We start from the raw sequence: 20,971 nt of genomic DNA on the forward strand, positions 1-20,971 counted from the left end.
ATGATTCAATACAGTGTCCAAACAATGGGATTCGATTCAATTCAGTTTGATCCAATGGTTCATGTTTGTTGATGTAGACCAGTGGTTCCCAAATTGGGGTACGCCAAATGGTAATGAATGGTTTAATTTCATTTGAACATGCATCAGATTACAATTGAATGCATCCCATAATCAGTTCACAGTTCCACATGTCCAAAAGGAGTAGGAAGAAGCAAAGCTTATTAAATCCTACCCCTCCATCTGGTACTTTTACGATCACAAACTGTTACATTTGTTCACTTCCTGCTTTCCATAATACAGTTTAAGTTTTTTTTTTAATTTTTTTATAATGCACCTCATACCGAAGTACGAGGTGATATGACCATACAAGTATGGATTTATGGCTGATTTTTATCGATCCAGGAGGCTTCTGCCAGTGCAACTGTATCTCTGACTTCTCCACCCTGGTGCAAAACAACAGAGTTGATCTGATGTGGCTTTCTAAGGGCTGGATTGCATAATGTTTGTAAAAATATCAACCGTAGCAAAAATTTTAATTTTGAGTGTGATTCAACTAAAATTGACAGACAGATGTCATGTTTTTGGAAACTTTCAACAAAATTAATATTTTAATTAGAATACCTGTGCTGCCCTTCATATGTTGTATTTTTTTGGCTGTTGATTTGGCGACATCTAGTGGACGCGATAATCCACTGCATATTCGTTGACTGCTGTTCAACTCGAACCATCGCCATAAACGCTGTCATACTTGTCGTAACGGAATACGATCTATTACACTTCTACCTTGGATACTATTGGTGCTACTATTTCTGGAAGTAACGTCTAACATCATTTAAATAATTGTAAGACATTAGAAATGTAATTTTGCGACTCTCGTATTGTTTGTGTAGGTTTGCTAAGTGTGACGCTAGCTGTGACGATCGTAGCTATTATGCTAGCTGTACTCATATTGATGATTATTCTTTATCTCTGTATATAATGTATATTTTGGTGCTGTGTTTATGTTTCTGTACAGTTTCACAGTATTAGAAGAAGAATTACTCCAGTAAAGGACAAGAAAAGACAAACCTTGGAGCACGTTCAACTGTTAAACCAGCTACCAAGCTTTGCATAGAAACGCACTGCAAGGGCAGTACAATAACATTTATTTAAAATGTCAAAATTTAATTTAATTTTATTATTATATTATTTATGTATTGTGCACATTTGACAAATTATTGTAATTTTATACAATTATAATTTTTTACATTGTATTTTATGACAAAGTGTTTAGAAAACTGTATTTCCTTACTTCTACCCACATGATGCAACAATAAAACGTCATAAAACCGACGAAATGATTGCAAATTTGCGCCACGTTGCCATGTTATGTATTAAGTTTAAGTTAAGAGTCTAAAAAAAGGATATACAAAAGCAAATAACTGCTAGGGTCTCTAATTAGGACAGCATAAAAAAAGATTATCAGTCACAGCTGTGGCTGTAGGCAACCTCCTGATGTACTGTAGTTATTTTTGGTCAGTATCCGGGTGTCCACCTCTGCATGCGTTATAAAATATTGCCACTCAGGTGTTGGTATGAAAGTCATAATTGTTTACATGAAATCATCAGCGCTATTAATGCTGAGCAGGAACTAACGGCTTTTTGTAGCATTTCCTATTACATTGTGGTGACTTTTCTTTGGTTTCTATGCCTTTTCCTCCCTTCATAAAAGAGCGAGAGCATCATAATCAATAGAATACATTAGTAACAGCGTGTGTCCCATCATCTGACAGCTCTATGAGTGGATTAGAGAAGATGGGCATCAGGGTAGTCAGTGGCATTCATCCTTTGGGGCCATCATGAATATCTGAATACGAGCAAATAAGGCATGAAGAGGCATTCAGGAGCTGTTGCGATAATTCAGTTTGGGCTCAAAAGTGTCCGTCTGACCAATGAGATGGAAGAGACAACATGGTGAGCGGTGACTGAATGCAGCAATAATTGCTGCGACGGAAAGCGGACGGACTCCAACGTGGTCCATCAGCACCCAGGTGTGCATGGAGGACAAATCAGCCGCCACTGTCTGAGAGTTCCGCTCGGTTAGCTCGGACTGCTGAGTGATGCTGATGGCGGATGCTGAGCACAAGCAGCAGGCAGATATCGATGCATAGACGTGATGGTCGTTCCCGGGGAACCACTCAATGAGCTCTTTACCCACTCAAACTTTCTTTTTTTTTTTTAATCACTCGGATTGTCAGATAGTTTAGACATGAATAATAGGGTGAGCCAAACCCTCCTTTTGTCAAGTTTGTTTCTGTCCATAGTCCAGAAATTTGTCAGGCCCAGAAAGTGAACACACTTTACCATTTAATACACTTAAGTCGAGTTAAAATTGTCTTTAATACAACAACTTCCGAAGAGACCATTGCTGAAGCCTGGCTGCAGACATGATGTGGGAGGAGTTATCCTTACCCATGTTTTCAACAATTTCAACATTAAAGGGGACCTATTATACTCATTTTGTTGAGTTGTGGACTCCTATAGAGCAGCTACACACAATAACTAGCATTGTAAGGCATAACACAACAGATTGTCATGTTGACCTTGTGTGGTTTTTGCTGACCTCTATGGTCTCCCGTCATATATACATCTGTCCCTGGTCCTGGGGGAAGCCACGAGACACACACCAAATTCACTTTAGCTACTAAATACCTCAGCTCTTAGGTTCTGCTTCTGTTGGTCCCATTTGCCAGTTTGTTACGCTGTTTGAGTCGCGTCACGCCTTCCAGATCTTTCCTTGATACTTTAAGTGTTAAGCGTTTGCTAAGCTGGCCTTAATCATTTTTCATTAGTCCTCTCATTTGAAAATAAAATGGATTTGTTATTAATGAGGGCGGCACGGTGGTCTAGTGGTTAGCGCGCAGACTAGGAGGACCAGGGTTCGATTCCACCCTCGGCCATCTCTGTGTGGAGTTTGCATGTTCTCCCCGTGCATGCATGGGTTTTTTCCGGGTACTCCGGTTTCCTCCCACATTCCAAAAACATGCTAGGTTAATTGGCAACTCCAAATTGTCCATAGGTATGAATGTGAGTGTGAATGGTTGTTTGTCTATATGTGCCCTGTGATTGGCTGGCCACCAGTCCAGGGTGTACCCCGCCTCTCGCTCTAAGACAACTGGGATAGGCTCCAGCACCCCGGCGACCCTCGTGAGGAAAAAGCGGTAGAAAATGAATGAATGAATGTTATTAATGAATGTGATATAGTATTAGCTATTATGCTAATTTGCTTTGGAAGATGTGGATGTCATGTTTGAATAGTTTAGCATATATTAATAGCATATATTGGCCCATTATTTTTTCAGTCTGCGGCCTTTTGGACAAGAAATTTGGACACCGCTTCTATAAGCTAAAGTGGTCCTAAATGGAATGGACCTCTTGTTGTTAAAAATGGCGGCCTACGGAGGAGCAGTATCAGTATACAAAGACGAGTGACTGTGTTGGATGAAAAACAAATGATCACAATTAGCCCGAGTCCCACCTCGAGCGGCGAAAGCCAGCGAAACCCGAGTGCGAGGCCTCGTCCATGAGCGGTGTCACGATGCGTTCCATCATGTCGGTCAGCACGGTGAAGGTGGGCACCACGATAAAGTCGATGAAGCCTGCAGATGAAAAGATCAGCACATTCTCATGATGTGTTCAATGTCCTGTCCAACATGCTAGTTTGAGGTGTGCGTCTACTGCAGGTGTGCTCACGCTTTTTCAGACCGCAAGCTAATTTGAAATTTAACTGGAATGGCTGGTCCCAAAAACCAGTGATTTATAAAGGAAAATACATGCAGTGGTATAAAAAAGTTTGGGCACCCCTGGTCATTTTCAACCTTTTTCTTAATAAATGACTGTTTTTTGGGATCGTCCATTCCAGTTAAATATATCATATATCAGACTATTTATCAAGAATGGCTGATCCCAAAAACCAGTGATTTATAAAGGAAAATACATACTGTGGTATAAAAAAGTTTGGGCACCCCTGATCATTTTCAAGATTTTCCTTTATAAATGACTGTTTTTTGGGATCGTCCATTCCAGTTAAATATATCATATATCAGACTATTTAACTGGAATGACTGATCCCAAAAACCAGTGATTTACAAAAGAAAATACATACAGTGGTATAAAAAAGTTTGGGCACCCCTGGTCATTTTCAAGATTTTCCTTTATAAATGACTGTTTTTTTAGGATCAACCATTCTAGTTAAATATATCATATATCAGACTATTTAACTGGAATGGCTGATCCCAAAAAACAGTGATTTATAAAGGAAAATACATACAGTGGTATAAAAAAGTTTGGGCACACTTCGTCATTTTCAAGCTTTTCCTTAATAAATGACTGGTTGTTGGGATTGTCCATTCCAGTTAAATATATCATATATCAGACTATTTAACTAGAATGGTTGATCCCAAAATGATCCCAAAAAACAGTGATTTATAAAGGAAAATACATACAGTTGTATAAAAAAAAGTTTGGGCACCCCTGGTCATTTTCAAGATTTTCCTTTATAAAGCACTGGTTGTTGGGATCAGCCATTCTAGTTAAATAGTCTGATATATGATATATTTAACTGGAATGGACGATCCCAACAATCAGGCATTTATTAAGGAAAAGCTTAAAAATGACCAGGGGTGCCCAAACATTTTTATACCACTGTATGTATTTTCCTTTATAAATCACTGTTTTTTTGGGATCAGCCATTCCAGTTAAATAGTCTGATATATGATATATTTAACTGGAATGGACGATCCCAACAACCAGTCATTTATTAAGGAAAAGGTTGAAAATGACCAGGGGTGCCCAAATATTTTTATACCAATGTATGTATTTTCCTTTATAAATCATTGGTTTTTGGGATCAGCTATTCCAGTTAAATAGTCTGATATATTATATACTTAACTGGAATGGACGATCCCAACAACCAGTCATTTATTTATTAAGGAAAAGGTTGAAAATGACCAAGGGTGCCCAAACTTTTTTATACCACTATATGTATTTTCCTTTATAAATCATTGGTTTTTGGGACCAGCCATTCCAGTTAAATAGTCCAATATATGATATATTTAACTGGAATGGACAATCTCAACAAAATCCCAACAAAATGACCAGGGGTGGCCATACTTTTTTCATACCACTGTCTATGTTTACTATATTCATGAGTATTCATGTATGTTGTAGATACATTACAGAGGGCAACACTTTTTCAGCACTGCTACCCAAATGACCTCAATGACTGACTGGTCGCTCACAATCGATGTCATCTACTGTAATGTGCATCCCGAGGAGAAGAACTATTGTCATCTTTTCATCACATTTTAATAATTCACAACTTGAGAAATGGAGCGTCAAAGCTAAAGCAGTGCAGATGAATAAAACAAAATTAGGACCCATACCAAATGTCTAGCCAGGAAATGTGATAAAAATGCAATGAGCCATATTTTTAATAGTGGCTCTCCCACTCAACTGCAGATAAAAGAAAAATCTAATGTAATGTTTAAAAAAATGTATATTGATAAAATGCGATGAAATGTGTACATATAATAAAATACTATATAAATATATCTTTTTTTTTTTTTTACAAATGCAAATAATACTACATATGTTGTCATAATTCTCATAAACTATTAGATTTTTTTTGTATAATTTATATACTATGTAATATATTTTTGACCAAAAATATTATGATATTACATATTTAGTGCCACCATCTGTTTTGTTTCAATGAAAGGCAAAAATGTGTTTATTTGAGGTGAGACGTTTATTTGTTACAGTGGTTGACACTATTTGTGATTAATGGAGGCATGGCGTCTATTAGAAGTGATTCTCAACTGGTGGGACTGCGACTGAGCCATTTTCAGTAGGTCACGTAGGTCTTTCAAGGGCCCAAATAAACCTTGAGGTCCATGAGGTTCACATTCACGTCTCTGCTGTTCGCTCGCTTTGCCGCCACAAGGTGAGTGCCATGTTTTTGGGCGACTTTGTCAGGCTTGAGTGAACGGGGAAGGACATCAAGCCCGGGGCTTTAAGCGCCATCTGTCATTGTTCTGCCTGTCACTGAAATAGTGTTGATAGATGATCTAACATATTTTGGATCAACTAAGCAAAATGAGATCATTTAACTTTAATTTATCAAGCTGAGGGAGTCACTGGTTTGATGCATGTGTTGTTACTAAGGTAAACCTTCCATAGGCAGAGGAGCGACTCACCAATCTGTGACTGCGCCACCATTGTTGACTTTCGGTCGCAGAGCGGCGAGAAAGGAAGGCCAAGCTCTGCTTCTTTGTCCCCCTGTGAAAAACATTTTTATTTGTTTTTGTACAAACAACAGAAAAGCTCTGACTCATAAACATGAAGTAGTACTATCAACAGGCCATTTTGTTTTGAGTTTTTGCTATCATATCACATTTTTAACTTACCTTTTATATATTTTAAGACATTTTTGTTTTTGTGTTACTACCCCAACCTTCCATAAGTGGGTCAAAAATGACCCGGTCAGGTGGTTTTCTTGAAATATCTTCATAATGAAAATTTTTCATCATTTCATATTCCAGGTATTCCTCAAAAAACATGTTTTTGATATCATACCATTCACATTTTTTACTTATCTTTTTATAAATTTTAAGACATTTTTGTTTTTGTGTTACTACCCCAACCTTCCATAAGTGGGTCAAAAATGACCCGGTCAGGTTGTTTTGTTGAAATATCTTTGTAATGACAATTTTTCATCATTTCATATTCCAGTTATTCCTCAAAAAACATGTTTTTGCTATCATATCACATTTTTAACTTACTTTTTATACATTTTAAGACATTTTTGTTTTTGTGTTACTACCCCAACCTTCCATAAGTGGGTCAAAAATGACCCGCATGCATTTTCTATGGAATTCAATCGGAACCTTTGATTCTTATCAACTTTGGCTGTCAGGAATAAATTAACTGTAGAAATCATTCTTGTGTGGTCCTAAATATAATACTAAATATCATACAAGTGATTATTCCTAACCAAAATGACAAAATTGGCATAAAAACACATTGATTCTAATATGGGTCATTTTTGACCCACTTATGGAAGAGTGTAGGGTCCAGTCACTCATGCATCATCTAAGGGTTAATACTGGTGCCCACCTGTCTGAAAAACTCCTCCAGCAGAGACGTGGTCCAGCGGTGGTGGAGGTCCCAGCTTTTGGCCGGGTGGCTGATGTCGGCAGTGTGCAGCAATAAGGAAAGAGCTTTGGGCTTGTCAATGCTACAAATGAGAGAAGATGGAGTGTCAGAAAAATAAGAACACCAAGCGATTAGTCATTTGTCAGTGAGCCTCTACATCAGGGGTCTCAAACACGCGGCCCGCGGGCCAAATGTGGCCCGCAGGACACTAGTTTGAGGCCCCCGCCTTGATATGAAAGTTTAATGTTAGTGCGGCCCGCGCTAGTTTGGATGCTGTATGGTATCATGTACCCAGAAAAAATTATTAAGTTTGATTAATGTTCATATAGTAATAATTATCCTCCCTATCTGTGTGGAAGTGGTAAGTTTTTGTTTTTTTTAAGTTTAAAGGAAATAACTTGGAGGCTACCGTTTAGGTCGCTAGCTCTCTAGTTTGTGAGTTAGCATGTGTCTCAAGACCCTGCAGTTGCGCAATATGTTGTAAATAAAAAGAGTATAAATGTGACTATAGTCGTGTTTTGTCATGTCTACAGGGCTCTAATAATGCTTTGTTCATTTTAATCTGAAAAAAATTATTTGTCTACCCACCAACTATATGTGGTTTCTTAAGTTTTTATTATTTGCCCTTTTATTATTATTATTATTATATTTATTAATTTATTACTGATTGATTGATTTTCTTTATTCTTGATTTGTTTATTTATTTTTCATCTTATTTTGTATAGAAAAATAAAAATTAAGATATTTGAGAACAGTGGAATGTTTTATCAGAGCTTTTCTTGTAGAAAATCGGAACCAAAGCAAAGTTTATTCATTTTTCTGTTTTTAATAAAGGCATTTTTTTTGTTTTTTTTTGGAAAACCTGATGCGGCCCAGCCTCACCCAGACCCTAGCTCCAGCGGCCCCCAGGTATATTGAGTTTGAAACCCCTGCTCTACATGAATTCATAAGTCATTTAACACGCAGGGGAAACCTTTGTGCTGCGTGACAGATACAAAGTAAATAACCCTCGAAGAAGGAGAACAAAATGTACCAGAACAAGAGGAGCATCGGCACACATTCTCTGGCATCCAGAGACAATGGTGGTGCCCTGGTAGGTGAATAATCAGTTTTGCTGAGAGCAGCGTCTGATGTGACTCAGCAGTCTGATTCCATGGCACACACAACGTTGGACGGCTGGACAGAAGCCTGGCTTTGCTGTCTCTGTTTTGTACGTTCTTGCTTACTTTCCAGCTGGAAGTTCCTCGTCTCCTCACCTTTCCTGACTCCTTCAAGCACAATTCAGCTCAGCTGACACTAGTTCCCAAACTGTTTGGATCAACGTCTGCCAGTTTCATATCCTTAAAGAGTAGTACTACATTGCCATAAAGTATGTCCTTGGGGATGCAGCCATGGTTCATGAAAAACACATGCCCAAACCCAGGATGCGTTGTAGGCAGCAAAGGTAGCAGATTTCCAGGCGGTTCTCCTGTCTGGTCCGTTGGTAATTGATTAGTCGTGGTTTTTTTAATTTAAAAATATAACATCTGATTTCACCATCTCAAATGTGAATATTATTTTATTTATTATTTTATTTTCTCTGTCATCTGTGGAAGTAGTAGAACGGAGCTGAAAGTACTCATTGTCATCCTGGCTTAAGTAAGAACCATTCTTCCGCTTATCCTCACTACGGTCGCGGGTATGCTGGAGTCTATCCCAGCTGTCTTTGGGCAGGAGAGGGTGAAATCACTAACTGTTACATTTGTTCACTTCCTGCTTTCCTAATATAGTTAAAGTTTTTTTTTTAATTTTATTATTCTTTCATTCATTCATTCATTCATTCATTTTCTACCACTTATCCTCACGAGGGTCACGGGGGTGCTGGAGCCTATCCCAGCTGCCTTCGGGCAGGAGAGGCGGGGTACACCCTTGACTGGTGGCCAGCCAATCACAGGGCACATATAGACAAACAACCATTCACACTCACATTCATACCTATGGACAATTTGGAGTGGCCAATTAACCTAGCATGTTTTTGGAATGTGGGAGGAAACCGGAGAAAACCCACGCATGCAAACCCCACACAGAGATGGCCGAGGGTGGAATTGAACCCTGGTCTCTTAGCTGAGAGGTCTGCGCGGTAACCACTCGACCGCCGTGCCACCCCGCTAGCAAGTCATCCAAAGCATTTTGACAACAACCCATAGGAGGCGCCACACATTGTCCATTGTTTTTTTTTCACATACAATTCCACCGTCCACCGTTCAGCTAATTTGTCAGTTCCACTGCAACACGGTGTGAAGATCATATCATTATCGAAATGAGCAGTCACATGATTCCATTACAACCCTGTCACGCTTAATGAAGTCAAGCAGGGGCAGAAAAAAAAAACATAAAGGCAAAACAAAAACACAAACACATTCATACAAGGTTACACCACAGTGAGAAGAAACGCTTTACATTTCCCCTCATCCTATTTCCATCAGGCCTGCAGGAGCCCAAGCTGGAATTACATTACAGTCCATTCAGCATTACAGCCTCCTGCACACTCAATCTCTCATGCATGCATGTGTGTGTGTGTGTGTGTGTGTGTGACACAATGGTGGATGGATGCCCTCCCGTCAGCATTCTTCTTGTGTTGTGCTCAAACATCAGGCAAGGTCTAGTGCTGATTCCAACACATGCTCCTCCAGGAAGCTTGTCTTTCTCCTATCAGTGCTTTCGGTGCGTTTTTGGAAATAACACCATGAAGGTCAACAGGTTCCCTCTTGGTCTTTTCTTATCATTACACTCTCTTAAACGCCGGTTTGCTAGTCGTCCCTTGGCTTGCACCATATATGGCTGTCCAGTCATGGACCATAATAAAGGATATTGTGCTGACTAGAATGTTACAGGCCGAGCTGCAACAATGATTAATCAAGCCTTCAATCAATCCACAAATATTTGGGGAATTGATTAATCGTGTTTTTTTATTTAAAAATGTAGATAATTTGAGTGGTTTGTGCGCAGACCTCACAGCTAGGAAACCAGGGTTCAATTCGACCCTCGGCCATCTCTGTGTGGAGTTTGCATGTTCTCCCCGTGCATGCGTGGGTTTTCTCCGGGTACTCCGGTTTCCTCCCACATTCCAAAAACATGCTAGGTTAATTGGCCACTCCAAATTGTCCATAGGTATGAATGTGAGTGTGAATGGTTGTTTGTCTATATGTGCCCTGTGATTGGCTGGCCACCAGTCCAGGGTGTACCCCGCCTCTCGCCCAAAGACAGCTGGGATAGGCTCCAGCACCCCCCGTGACCCTCGTGAGGAAAAAGCGGTAGGAAATGAATGAATGAATGTAAATAACCTAGGGCGGCACGGCGGGTGAGTGGTTAGTGTGCAGACCTCACAGCTAGGAGACCAGGGTTCAATTCCACCCTCGGCTATCTCTGTGTGGAGTTTGCATGTTCTCCCCATGCATGCGTGGGTTTTACTCCAGTTTCCTCCCACATTCCAAAAACATGCTAGGTTAATTAGCCACTCCAAATTGTCCATAGGTATGAATGTGAGTGTGAATGGTTGTTTGTCTATATGTGCCCTGTGATTGGCTGGCCACCAGTCCAGGGTGTACCCCGCCTCTCGCCTGAAGACAGCTGGGATAGGCTCCAGCACCCTCTGCGACCCTCGTGAGGATAAACGGTAGAAAATGAATGAATGAATGTAAATAACCTCTAATTTCACCTTCTCAATTGTGAATATTATTTTATTTCCTCTGTCATTTATGTAAGTAGTAGGGGTACACCCTGGACTGGTGGCCAGCCAATCACAGGGCATATATAGACAAACAACCATTCACACTCACATTCATACCTATGGACAATTTGGAGTCGCTAATTAACCTAGCATGTTTTTGTAAAGTGGGGTTTGTTTGACGTTAAGGAGCACTTTGGGCATGTGACTAATCCCAGCAGAGTGGGCCTGCCCAGAGGTGGGCTGTGGGTGGAATAAATTAAAACAGATGTTTTGGCAGGTAGCATAAATCAATCAGTAATAAATAAGTATAATAATAATAATAAAGTGGCAAATAATAAAAAATTAAGAAACCACATATAGTTGGTGGGTAGACAAATTATTTTTTTCAGATTAAAATGAACAAAGCATTATTAGAGCCCTGTAGACATGACAAAACACGACTATAGTCACATTTATACTCTTTTTATTTACATATTACGCAACTGCAGGGTCTTGAGACACATGCTAACTCGCAAACTAGAGAGCTAGCGACCTAAACGGTAGCCTCCAAGTTATTTCCTTTAAACTTAAAAGTCCAAAAACTTACCACTTCCACACGGATAGGGAGGATAACTATTAACAGTTATTTAACCTTTAACATGAACATTAATGAAACGTAATAATTTTTTCTGGGTACATGATACCATACAGCATCCATATCAAACTTGCGCGGGCCGCACTAACATTAAACTTTCATATCAAGGCGGGGGCCTAAACTAGCGTCCGGGCTGCGTGTTTGAGACCCCTGCTCTAGTACCTGGTTACCATATTTTGCTGTATTTGTACCTAAGTGCACCACCTGCTGTACTGTAATGTACTGTACATGTAGAATGTATGAATGGTTGCGCCATCTAGTGACAAAAAACCTGCGCAGAAAAAAACCCCAACTGACCTCTCAGGTTGTTGCAGGAAGTTTTTCATGGCCTTCACCTGCTGGAAGTGGCACGACATGTCGGTGGCCAGCACCATTTCCACCACCAAAGCTCTCAGCTCTCTGCATGGAAAAGAGGAGTCCAATCATGAAGTGTCACACCTTGGTAGAAATAAAAGTGAATACATTAAAAAAAAAGCATTTGCTTCAACAAAAGAAGGCAGCCAGCAGATATTGCAAGAGCTATTTATAATGTCTGTGCTTTGATAGATTTGGATCCAAATCCAAATTGGATTGCAGCTGTCTTCTTTAATGTCCTATCACATGTTCTGGGGTGCAGAAGAATTGGACCTTGAAAGCACACAGAATGAGCTGACTATATTGTAAATGGCTGCACTTCCTGCACTGTATCAACACTCTATTTCTCCAGTATGGTTCTTCCATATCCATGGTTTGAACCCAAACCCCACCCCTACCCCCATCCCTAACCCTAACCCTAACCCTAACCCTAACCAACTTCCACCACGAGCTTTCGATTGAGACCACCCGTGACTCTATACGACGTTCGGTTCCGAAGATATGGTTGTTTTTTGATGGTTACGCCCACTTCCGGTGGTCACAGGAAGTCGGTCCCAAACGAAAGCTTGTGGCCACTTATGGAGGGTGGGCCTTGGTTTCATCTTGATAGGACATACCGTTCTCGAGTTATTTCGATATGATAGCAGCTATCAAAACCTCTGTCACCCCTATACCCTAAGTCTAAACCCTAACCCCTAAACCCTAACCCCAACCCTAACCAACTTCTGCCTATACTAATTCGTCCACAAACTCTGTACGACTTTCGGTTCCGAAGATACGGACGTTTTTTGACGGTTACGCCCATTTCCGGCGGTCACAGGAAGTTGGGAATGGTCCCAAACGAAAGCTTGTGGCCACTTATGGGGGCGGCGGGCCTTGGTTTTATCTTGATAGGACATACCGTTCAAGTTATTTCGATATAGCAATTATCAAAACCTCAGTCACCCAAATATGCTAACTCTAAACCCTAACCCCTAAACCCTAACCCCAACCAACTTCTGCCTACACTAATTCGGCCACACCCGTGACTCTGTACGACTTTCGATTCGGGAGATACGGCCGTTTTTTGACGGTTACGGCCACTTCCGGTGGTCATTGGAAGTCAGTCCCAAACAAAAGCTCGTGGCCACTTATGGGGGGGTGGGCCTTGGTTTCATCTTGATAGGACATACCGTTCTCGAGTTATTTCGATATGATAGCAACTATCAAAACCTCTGTCACCCCTATACCCTAACCCTAAAACCTAACCCCTAACCCCTAAACCTTAACCCAACCCTAACCCTAACCAACTTCCGCCTACACTAATTCGGCCACAAGCTCTGTACGACTTTCGGTTCCGAAGATACGGCTGTTTTTTGACGGTTACGCCCACTTCCGGCGGTCACAGGAAGTTGGGAATGGTCCCAAACGAAAGCTTGTGGGGGGAGGGCGGGCCTTGGTTTTATCTTGATAGGACATACCGTTCTCGAGTTATTTCGATATAGCAATTATCAAAACCTCCGTCACCCCTATGCCCTAACTCTAAACACTAAGCCCTAAACCCTAACCCCAACCAACTTCTGCCTACACTAATTCGGCCACACCCGTGACTCTGTACGACTTTCGATTCCGGAGATACGGCCGTTTTTTGACGGTTTTCATCTTGATAGGACATACCGTTCTTGAGTTATTTCGATATGATAGCAATTATCAAAACCTCTGTCACCCCTATACCCTAAGTCTAAACCCTAACCCCTAAACCTTAACCCAACCCTAACTCTAACCAACTTCCGCCTACACTAATTCGGCCACAAGCTCTGTACGACTTTCGGTTCTGAAGATATGGACGTTTTTTGACGGTTACGCCCACTTCCGGCGGTCACAGGAAGTTGGGAATGGTCCCAAACGAAAGCTCGTGGCCACTTACGGGGGCGGCGGGCCTTGGTTTTATCTTGATAGGACATACCGTTCAAGTTATTTCGATATAGCAATTATCAAAACCTCAGTCACCCCAATATGCTAACTCTAAACCCTAACCCCTAAACCCTAACCCCAACCAACTTCTGCCTACACTAATTCGGCCACACCCGTGACTCTGTACGACTTTCGATTCCGGAGATACGGCCGTTTTTTGACGGTTACGCCCACTTCCGGTGGTCACAGGAAGTCGGTCCCAAACAAAAGCTTGTGGCCACTTATGGGGGGGTGGGCCTTGGTTTCATCTTGATAGGACATACCGTTCTTGAGTTATTTCGATATGATAGCAACTATCAAAACCTCTGTCACCCCTATACCCTAAGTCTAAACCCTAACCCCTAACCCCTAAACCTTAACCCAACCCTAACTCTAACCAACTTCCGCCTACACTAATTCGTCCACAAACTCTGTACGACTTTCGGTTCTGAAGATACGGACGTTTTTTGACGGTTACGCCCACTTCCGGCGGTCACAGGAAGTTGGGAATGGTCCCAAACGAAAGCTCGTGGCCACTTATGGGGGCGGCGGGCCTTGGTTTTATCTTGATAGGACATACCGTTCAAGTTATTTCGATATAGCAATTATCAAAACCTCAGTCACCCCAATATGCTAACTCTAAACCCTAACCCCTAAACCCTAACCCCAACCAACTTCTGCCTACACTAATTCGGCCACACCCGTGACTCTGTACGACTTTCGATTCCGGAGATACGGCCGTTTTTTGACGGTTACGCCCACTTCCGGTGGTCAGAGGAAGTCGGTCCCAAACAAAAGCTCGTGGCCACTTATGGGGGGGTGGGCCTTGGTTTCATCTTGATAGGACATACCGTTCTTGAGTTATTTCGATATGATAGCAATTATCAAAACCTCTGTCACCCCTATACCCTAAGTCTAAACCCTAACCCCTAAACCTTAACCCAACCCTAACTCTAACCAACTTCCGCCTACACTAATTCGGCCACAAGCTCTGTACGACTTTCGGTTCCGAAGATACGGCTGTTTTTTGACCGTTACGCCTACTTCCGGCGGTCACAGGAAGTTGGGGATGGTCCCAAACGAAAGCTCGTGGCCACTTATGGGGGGGCGGGCCTTGGTTTCATCTTGATAGGACATACCGTTCTCGATTTATTTCGATATGATAGCAACTATCAAACCCTCCGTCACCCCTATGCCCAAACTCTAAACCCTAACCCCAACCAACTTCCGCCTACACTAATTCAGCCACAAGCTCTGTACGACTTTCGGTTCCGAAGATATGGCCATTTTTTGATGGTTACGCCCACTTCCGGCGGTCACAGGAAGTCGGGGGATGGGGATCCCAAACGAAAGCTCGTTGTCACTTATGGTGGGGGGGGGCCCTTGGTTTCATCTTGATAGGACATACCGTTCAAGTTATTTCGATATGATAGCAGCTATCAAAACCTCCTATAACCTAACTCTAAACCCTAACCTCTAACCCCTAACCCCAACCCTAACCAACTTCCGCCTACACTAATTCGGCCACAAGCTTTAAATTGAGACCACCCGCGACTCTGTACGACTTTCGGTCCCAAAGATACGGCCGTTTTTTGACGGTTACACCCACTTCCGGTGGTCACAGGAAGTCTAATACGCTTCTACTTGGAGACTATGTCTGTAAGTAATGTGCAATAATGATAATACCTGTGTGGATCAAGAAATGTGGTATTTAAGACACCAGTTTTGGATAAATAGTGTGCAGATTGTAGATACCGCTTATCCTTATTAGGGTTGTGGGGGTATAGAGGCGGGGTACACCCCCCTCCAACAGGGCACATATAGACAAACAACCATTCACACTCACATTCATACTTATGGACAATTGGAGTCGCCAATTAACCTAGCATGTTTTTGGAATGTGGGAGGAAACCGGAGTACCCGTTATGTCACGTATTTATTTTAGGTATGTTTATATTGTATCCATATACTTATTTCAGTTTGTGTTCTGGTTTCCCTCTCCCTTGTTTTATTTTCTTGTACTTTAATGTTGTTAAGAGCGCCGCTATGAAGATTTCTAAAGAAAACTTAACTCTGATGATCGCTCCATCCAAACGTCATTTATAGTCCAGTGCAACTTAAATTTTCCCTCTTCATGCTAAAAATGTGACTTATTGTCAACAAAATACAATATTTTATTTCACTTTGCTGGCACTGTACTCTTATCATCCCGGCATCCATCATTCTGACCTCCAGTCATCCTTGGAGAGGTTGTAGAGGATGTTCATCTCGTCGTCGTCCTGCAGCAGGCGGTAGGCTGCGCTCACATGGTGGCTCTCCAAGACGGAGCGGTCGTTATACAGGATGGCTGTGTCCGACCTGGGAGGAGGCAAAGCAAATAACCGCTTGCAGAATGCCAGTAAAAGACAGTCATTTTTCCCTGTCACTATTGCAACACTGTGGCTGGGAGAAAATGAATGGAGTGAGGTTCCCCGGGGCTAAAAAAGTTAGCGTGTCAATACGTACTCATTAGGCAGCTTTCACATGTTGACATGCGGGAATCAATAGGCCTTTTTTTTGTGTTGGGGCCTGCGTGAGGTCACAGTGGGCTTTGACTTTTTTCTTATTTCAAGTTGTTCTGTTTTTATTTCTGTTACGTAAGGTGGTGGTTATCATTACTCCATTCATTAATAGAGGAATATACGACACAGCTTAGATTGAGATCACTGTGGGCTTTGACTTTGTGGATTATTTCAGATCATCCTGTCATTATTTCTTCTGTGCAAGATTAATCATTAATACAAGGATGAAGAGTCTTGAACCAGTCATGATGTGCTATATATATCACTATATTGACACTTACTAATAAAACCAACTAAATAAAAAAAACCTTAACTATATTGGGAAAGCAGGAAGTGAACAAATGTAACAGTTACTGATTGTAAAAGTACCAGATGGAGGGGTAGGATTTAATAAGCTTTGCTTCTTCCTACTCCTTTTGGACATGTGGAACTGTGAACTGATTATGTGATGCATTCAATTGTAATCTGATGCATGTTCAAATCAAATTAAACCATTACCATTACCATTACCATAATAACCGGTGGAAGGAAGAATCTCTTTAATTATATAACATGTTCTTGTTGTTTCCCCGTGCATGTGTTTGTGCATGAGGAAGCTCACACTGGTTATTGTATTGTATTTCTATTGTACAAGTGGTGATAATCATTAATAACAGTGAGATGAGGACTTTGTGGATTATTTCGAGTTATTGTATAGTATTTCTATAGTACAAGTGGTGGCAATCATTAATAACAGTGAGATGAGGACTTTGTGGATTATTTCGAGTTATTGTATTGTATTTCTATTGTACAAGTGGTGGTAATCATTAATAACAGAGAGATGAGGACTATGTGGATTATTTCGAGTTATTGTATTATATGTATTTCTATTGTACAAGTGGTGGTAATCATTAATAATAGTGAGATGAAGACTTTGTGGATTATTTTGAATCGTCCTATTGTATTTGGACAAGTGGTGGTAATCATTAATAACTGCGGAGAGGAAGAATCTCTTCAATTATACGACATGTCTTGGTTGCTGGAGGTGGCGGGTATCGTTAATAACCGGCAGGGGGAAATACAAGTGTGCTGTGCTTGAGCAAACAAGTCAAAAGACGTTTACGCCTCCTATAAAAGTAGTATCTGTCCATATCACGGTTCTCCATAAACACCAATGACTCAGAACGGGGATGAAGTTGACCTGACACTCTGTTTTACAAGCTTAGGAGCTCCATTTTCTCCATTTGTTTCTGCACACATTCATAGGCCCTGCAGTGTTTATGAGGGGCATCCATCTCAGAGCACTTTTAATTTTATGATCCATTACCTTGTCTGAATGTGGAAGTTGTTTGTGGTCCCTGTGTGCTCATAGTCGTGCACGGCCGCCGCAAAGATCATGGCAAAGATCTCCAGCTCACTTAACCAGTGCTGCGACGAGGGGGCACATACAGTCGAGAAGAACAAGTGGGGTGTGTGATGGTGGAGGAAGGACATGAAAAGGAAGCGTCATGCAACAATGGAAAGGGCAGGTGTGAATGAGAAAGGAGAAATAATGGACAGGAATTACGGGATGAGAAATGGGAAGCCAGTGAATGGAAAACAGGAAGGTTCCACCATCAAGATGTGGAGGAGACACCATGGAGACACATGAGGATGAATGGAAACACATAAGGGTGGGGAAGCAAAAAGAAGAAACAAGGAGTCACATTTCTGAACATTCCATTTTTTTCCTCTCAGTTGCTAAATATAAATACATCTTTATTATAAATATAATTTTAATTTCATAAGGAGCTGAGAGGTTGTCACAAGATAAAAATACACATGGTTCATTTCTATTCAAGGTGTGTTTTTTTTGGTTAGGTTAAAATCTTTTATCCTACTAATATGCAAACACTAATGGAAATGGAAATATTTTTAAAATGAGGCTTGTGGCTTAAACACAGAAATGAACAAGGCTTGACCGGAAATTGCAGTGGTATTTTTCCGAGAAAAGATTAGTATACAATATGGAAATATTAGTATGGTGTAATAGTACGCCATAATCACGGTTTAGTTCATTTTAGGTACAGGGAAGAAAACGGTAAATATGAATGTGCTTAGCTTTTGTGTACAGTATTCTGCTTTACTGAGCCATCAAATGAAAAAAACAGGATCATTCAACTAATTTAAACATGAGTCAACGACAACATGCAGTATTAAATGAAACCTTTTATGATTAAAAACATAAATGCCAAAACATAACTGAGATCTATCAGTCTGATAAAGTCATTTCTAAAGCTTTGGGACTCCAGCAAACCACAGTGAGAGCCGTTATCCACAAAATATGTAACTACGGTGAACCTTCCCAGGAATGGCAAGCCAAGCAAAATTACTCCAAGAGCAGATGACTCATCCAAGAGGTCACAAAAGACCCCACAGCAACATCCAAATACTCTGGTCGGACAAGACAAAACTTGAACTTTTTGGCAGGTGTGTGTCCCATGACATCGAAAAGTAACTTTAAAAGTAACGCCGCATTACATAAAAAAACATCATACCAACAGTAAAATATGGTGGTGGCAGTGAGATGGTCTGGTACTGTTTGGTTGTTTCAGGACCTGGAAGACTTTCTCTGATAAATGGAAGCATGAATTCTGCTGTCTACCAAAAAATCCTGAAGGACAATGTCCGAAATTCCTCCACAGCGCTGTAAGAGACTCATTGCAAGTTATTGCAAATGCTTGATTGCAGTTGTTACTGCTCACTAAAGACCCCACAGCAACATCCAACGAATGGCAGGCCTCCCTTGCGTCAGTTAAAGTCCGTTCATGACTCCACCAAAAGAACAATAAGGCCAGAAAACACCTAGATGATCCCCAAGACCTTTGGGAAAATACTCTGTGGTCTGACAAGACAAAACTTGAACTTTTTGGCAGGTGCGTGTCCCATTACATCGAAAAGTAACTGTAAAAGTAACGCTGCATTAAATAAAAAAAAACATCATACCAACAGTAAAATATGGTGGTGGTAGTGAGATGGTCTGGTACTGTTTGGTTGTTTCAGGACCTTGAAGACTTCCTATGATAAATGGACCCATGAATTCTGCTAGGACAATGTCCGGCCATCTGTTTGTGACCTCAAAACTGAAACCAACTTGGGTTCTGCAGCAGGACAATGATCCAAAACACACCAGCAAGTCCACCTCTGATTGGCTGAAGAAAAACAAAAGGCCTAGTCAAAGTCCTGACCTGTGGCATGACCTTAAAAAGGCTTCATGCTGGAAAAGCCTCCATTGTGGCTGAATGACAACAATTCTGCAAAGATGAGTGGGCCGAAATTCCTCCACAGTGCTGTAAGAGACTCATTGCAAGTTATTGCAAATGCTTGATTGCAGTTGTTGCTGCTCACAAAAGACCCCACAGCAACATCCAACGAATGGCAGGCCTCCCTTGCGTCAGTTAAAGTCCGTTCATGACTCCACCAAAAGAACAATCAGGCCAGAAAACACCTAGATGATCCCCAAGACCCTTGGGAAAATACTCTTTTTGGCAGGTGTGTGTCCCATTACATCGAAAAGTAACTGTAAAAGTAACACCGCATTGCATAAAAAGAACATCAAATCAACAGGAAAATATGGTGGTGGCAGTGAGATGGTCTGGTACTGTTTGGTTGTTTCAGGACCTGAAGACTTCCTATGATAAATGGACCCAGGAATTTTGCTAGGACAATGTTCGGCCATCTGGGTTCTGCAGTAGGAAAATGATCCAAAACACACCAGCAAGTCCACATCTGATTGGCTGAAGAAAAACAAAAGGCCTTATGCAAAACGCTTCATGCTGGAAAAGCCTCCATTGTGGCTGAATGACAACAATTCTGCAAAGATGAGTGGGCCGAAATTCCTCCACAGCGCTGTAAGAGACTCATTGCAAGTTATTGCAAATGCTTGATTGCAGTTGTTGCTGCTGAAGTGGCCCAACCAGTTATTAGCTTCAAGGGGCAATCACTTTTTCACACAGGGCCATGTAGTTCATTGACTAATATTTAAATATTGAAGTGTGACCAACATGCAAAAAAACAACTAATCAGGAATACATTTTACATACATTATTTCCACTGTATTTATATTATTTTGCATGTGCGTTGCACACTGTAACCCTGTGTATGAAATGAGTATTGAAAAGAAACTTGACCGTTCATGCATGAGCTTTTATTAACCTTCAATCCGTGTATTCACGTTGCGCACACACACGACTACACACACAGCTGCTAGTGGGTACTTCGGTGTGAGCGCCGTGTTCATCGGAGTGCACTCATGTATGTAAAGGGGGCTTTATGGAGCCTGATCGATATCTTTCACTAACCAACATAGGGATGGGGGGGGGGGGTCATTAACAACAAGATGGCCGATCCCCCCGTATATTTCCTTGTGAAGGCCTTGCTTTATGAATGACTTGTTGATTGTTGATTTAATGGCGTCTGGAGGGCGTGCGGAATGATAAATGCTCTTCGGCGGCTCTCCCAGGAGAAGCACGGCTCCAGCAGTAATGTTCTTTCCTCTCCAGGGAAAAGGCGGCATGTGGACAGCTGTCATGGCCACCTTATTAAGGTGATGAAATAAAAACAGTGGGA

General features: G+C 41.3%; 1 protein-coding gene across 5 annotated transcripts in view; it reads right to left on the reverse strand.

Annotated features, from left to right (window-relative positions):
- Positions 1-20,971, reverse strand: part of pde1cb (phosphodiesterase 1C, calmodulin-dependent b) — a 119,017-nt gene that overhangs the window by 4,464 nt on the left and 93,582 nt on the right. For all 5 annotated transcript variants that reach the window (XM_058065233.2, XM_058065234.2, XM_058065235.2 and 2 more), the window contains 6 exons: positions 17,691-17,791; positions 16,053-16,181; positions 11,835-11,936; positions 7,156-7,276; positions 6,237-6,318; positions 3,518-3,638 (listed from right to left, as the gene is read on the reverse strand). In XM_058065233.2, the coding sequence (XP_057921216.2) occupies positions 3,518-3,638; positions 6,237-6,318; positions 7,156-7,276; positions 11,835-11,936; positions 16,053-16,181; positions 17,691-17,791 (656 nt within the window). The remainder of the gene's footprint in view (positions 1-3,517; positions 3,639-6,236; positions 6,319-7,155; positions 7,277-11,834; positions 11,937-16,052; positions 16,182-17,690; positions 17,792-20,971) is intronic.

This window comes from Doryrhamphus excisus, linkage group LG11 (assembly GCF_037039965.1).
Source record: "Doryrhamphus excisus strain RoL-2023G ecotype Guam linkage group LG11, RoL_Dexc_Guam_v1.1, whole genome shotgun sequence".
Lineage (NCBI taxonomy): Eukaryota > Metazoa > Chordata > Actinopteri > Syngnathiformes > Syngnathidae > Doryrhamphus > Doryrhamphus excisus.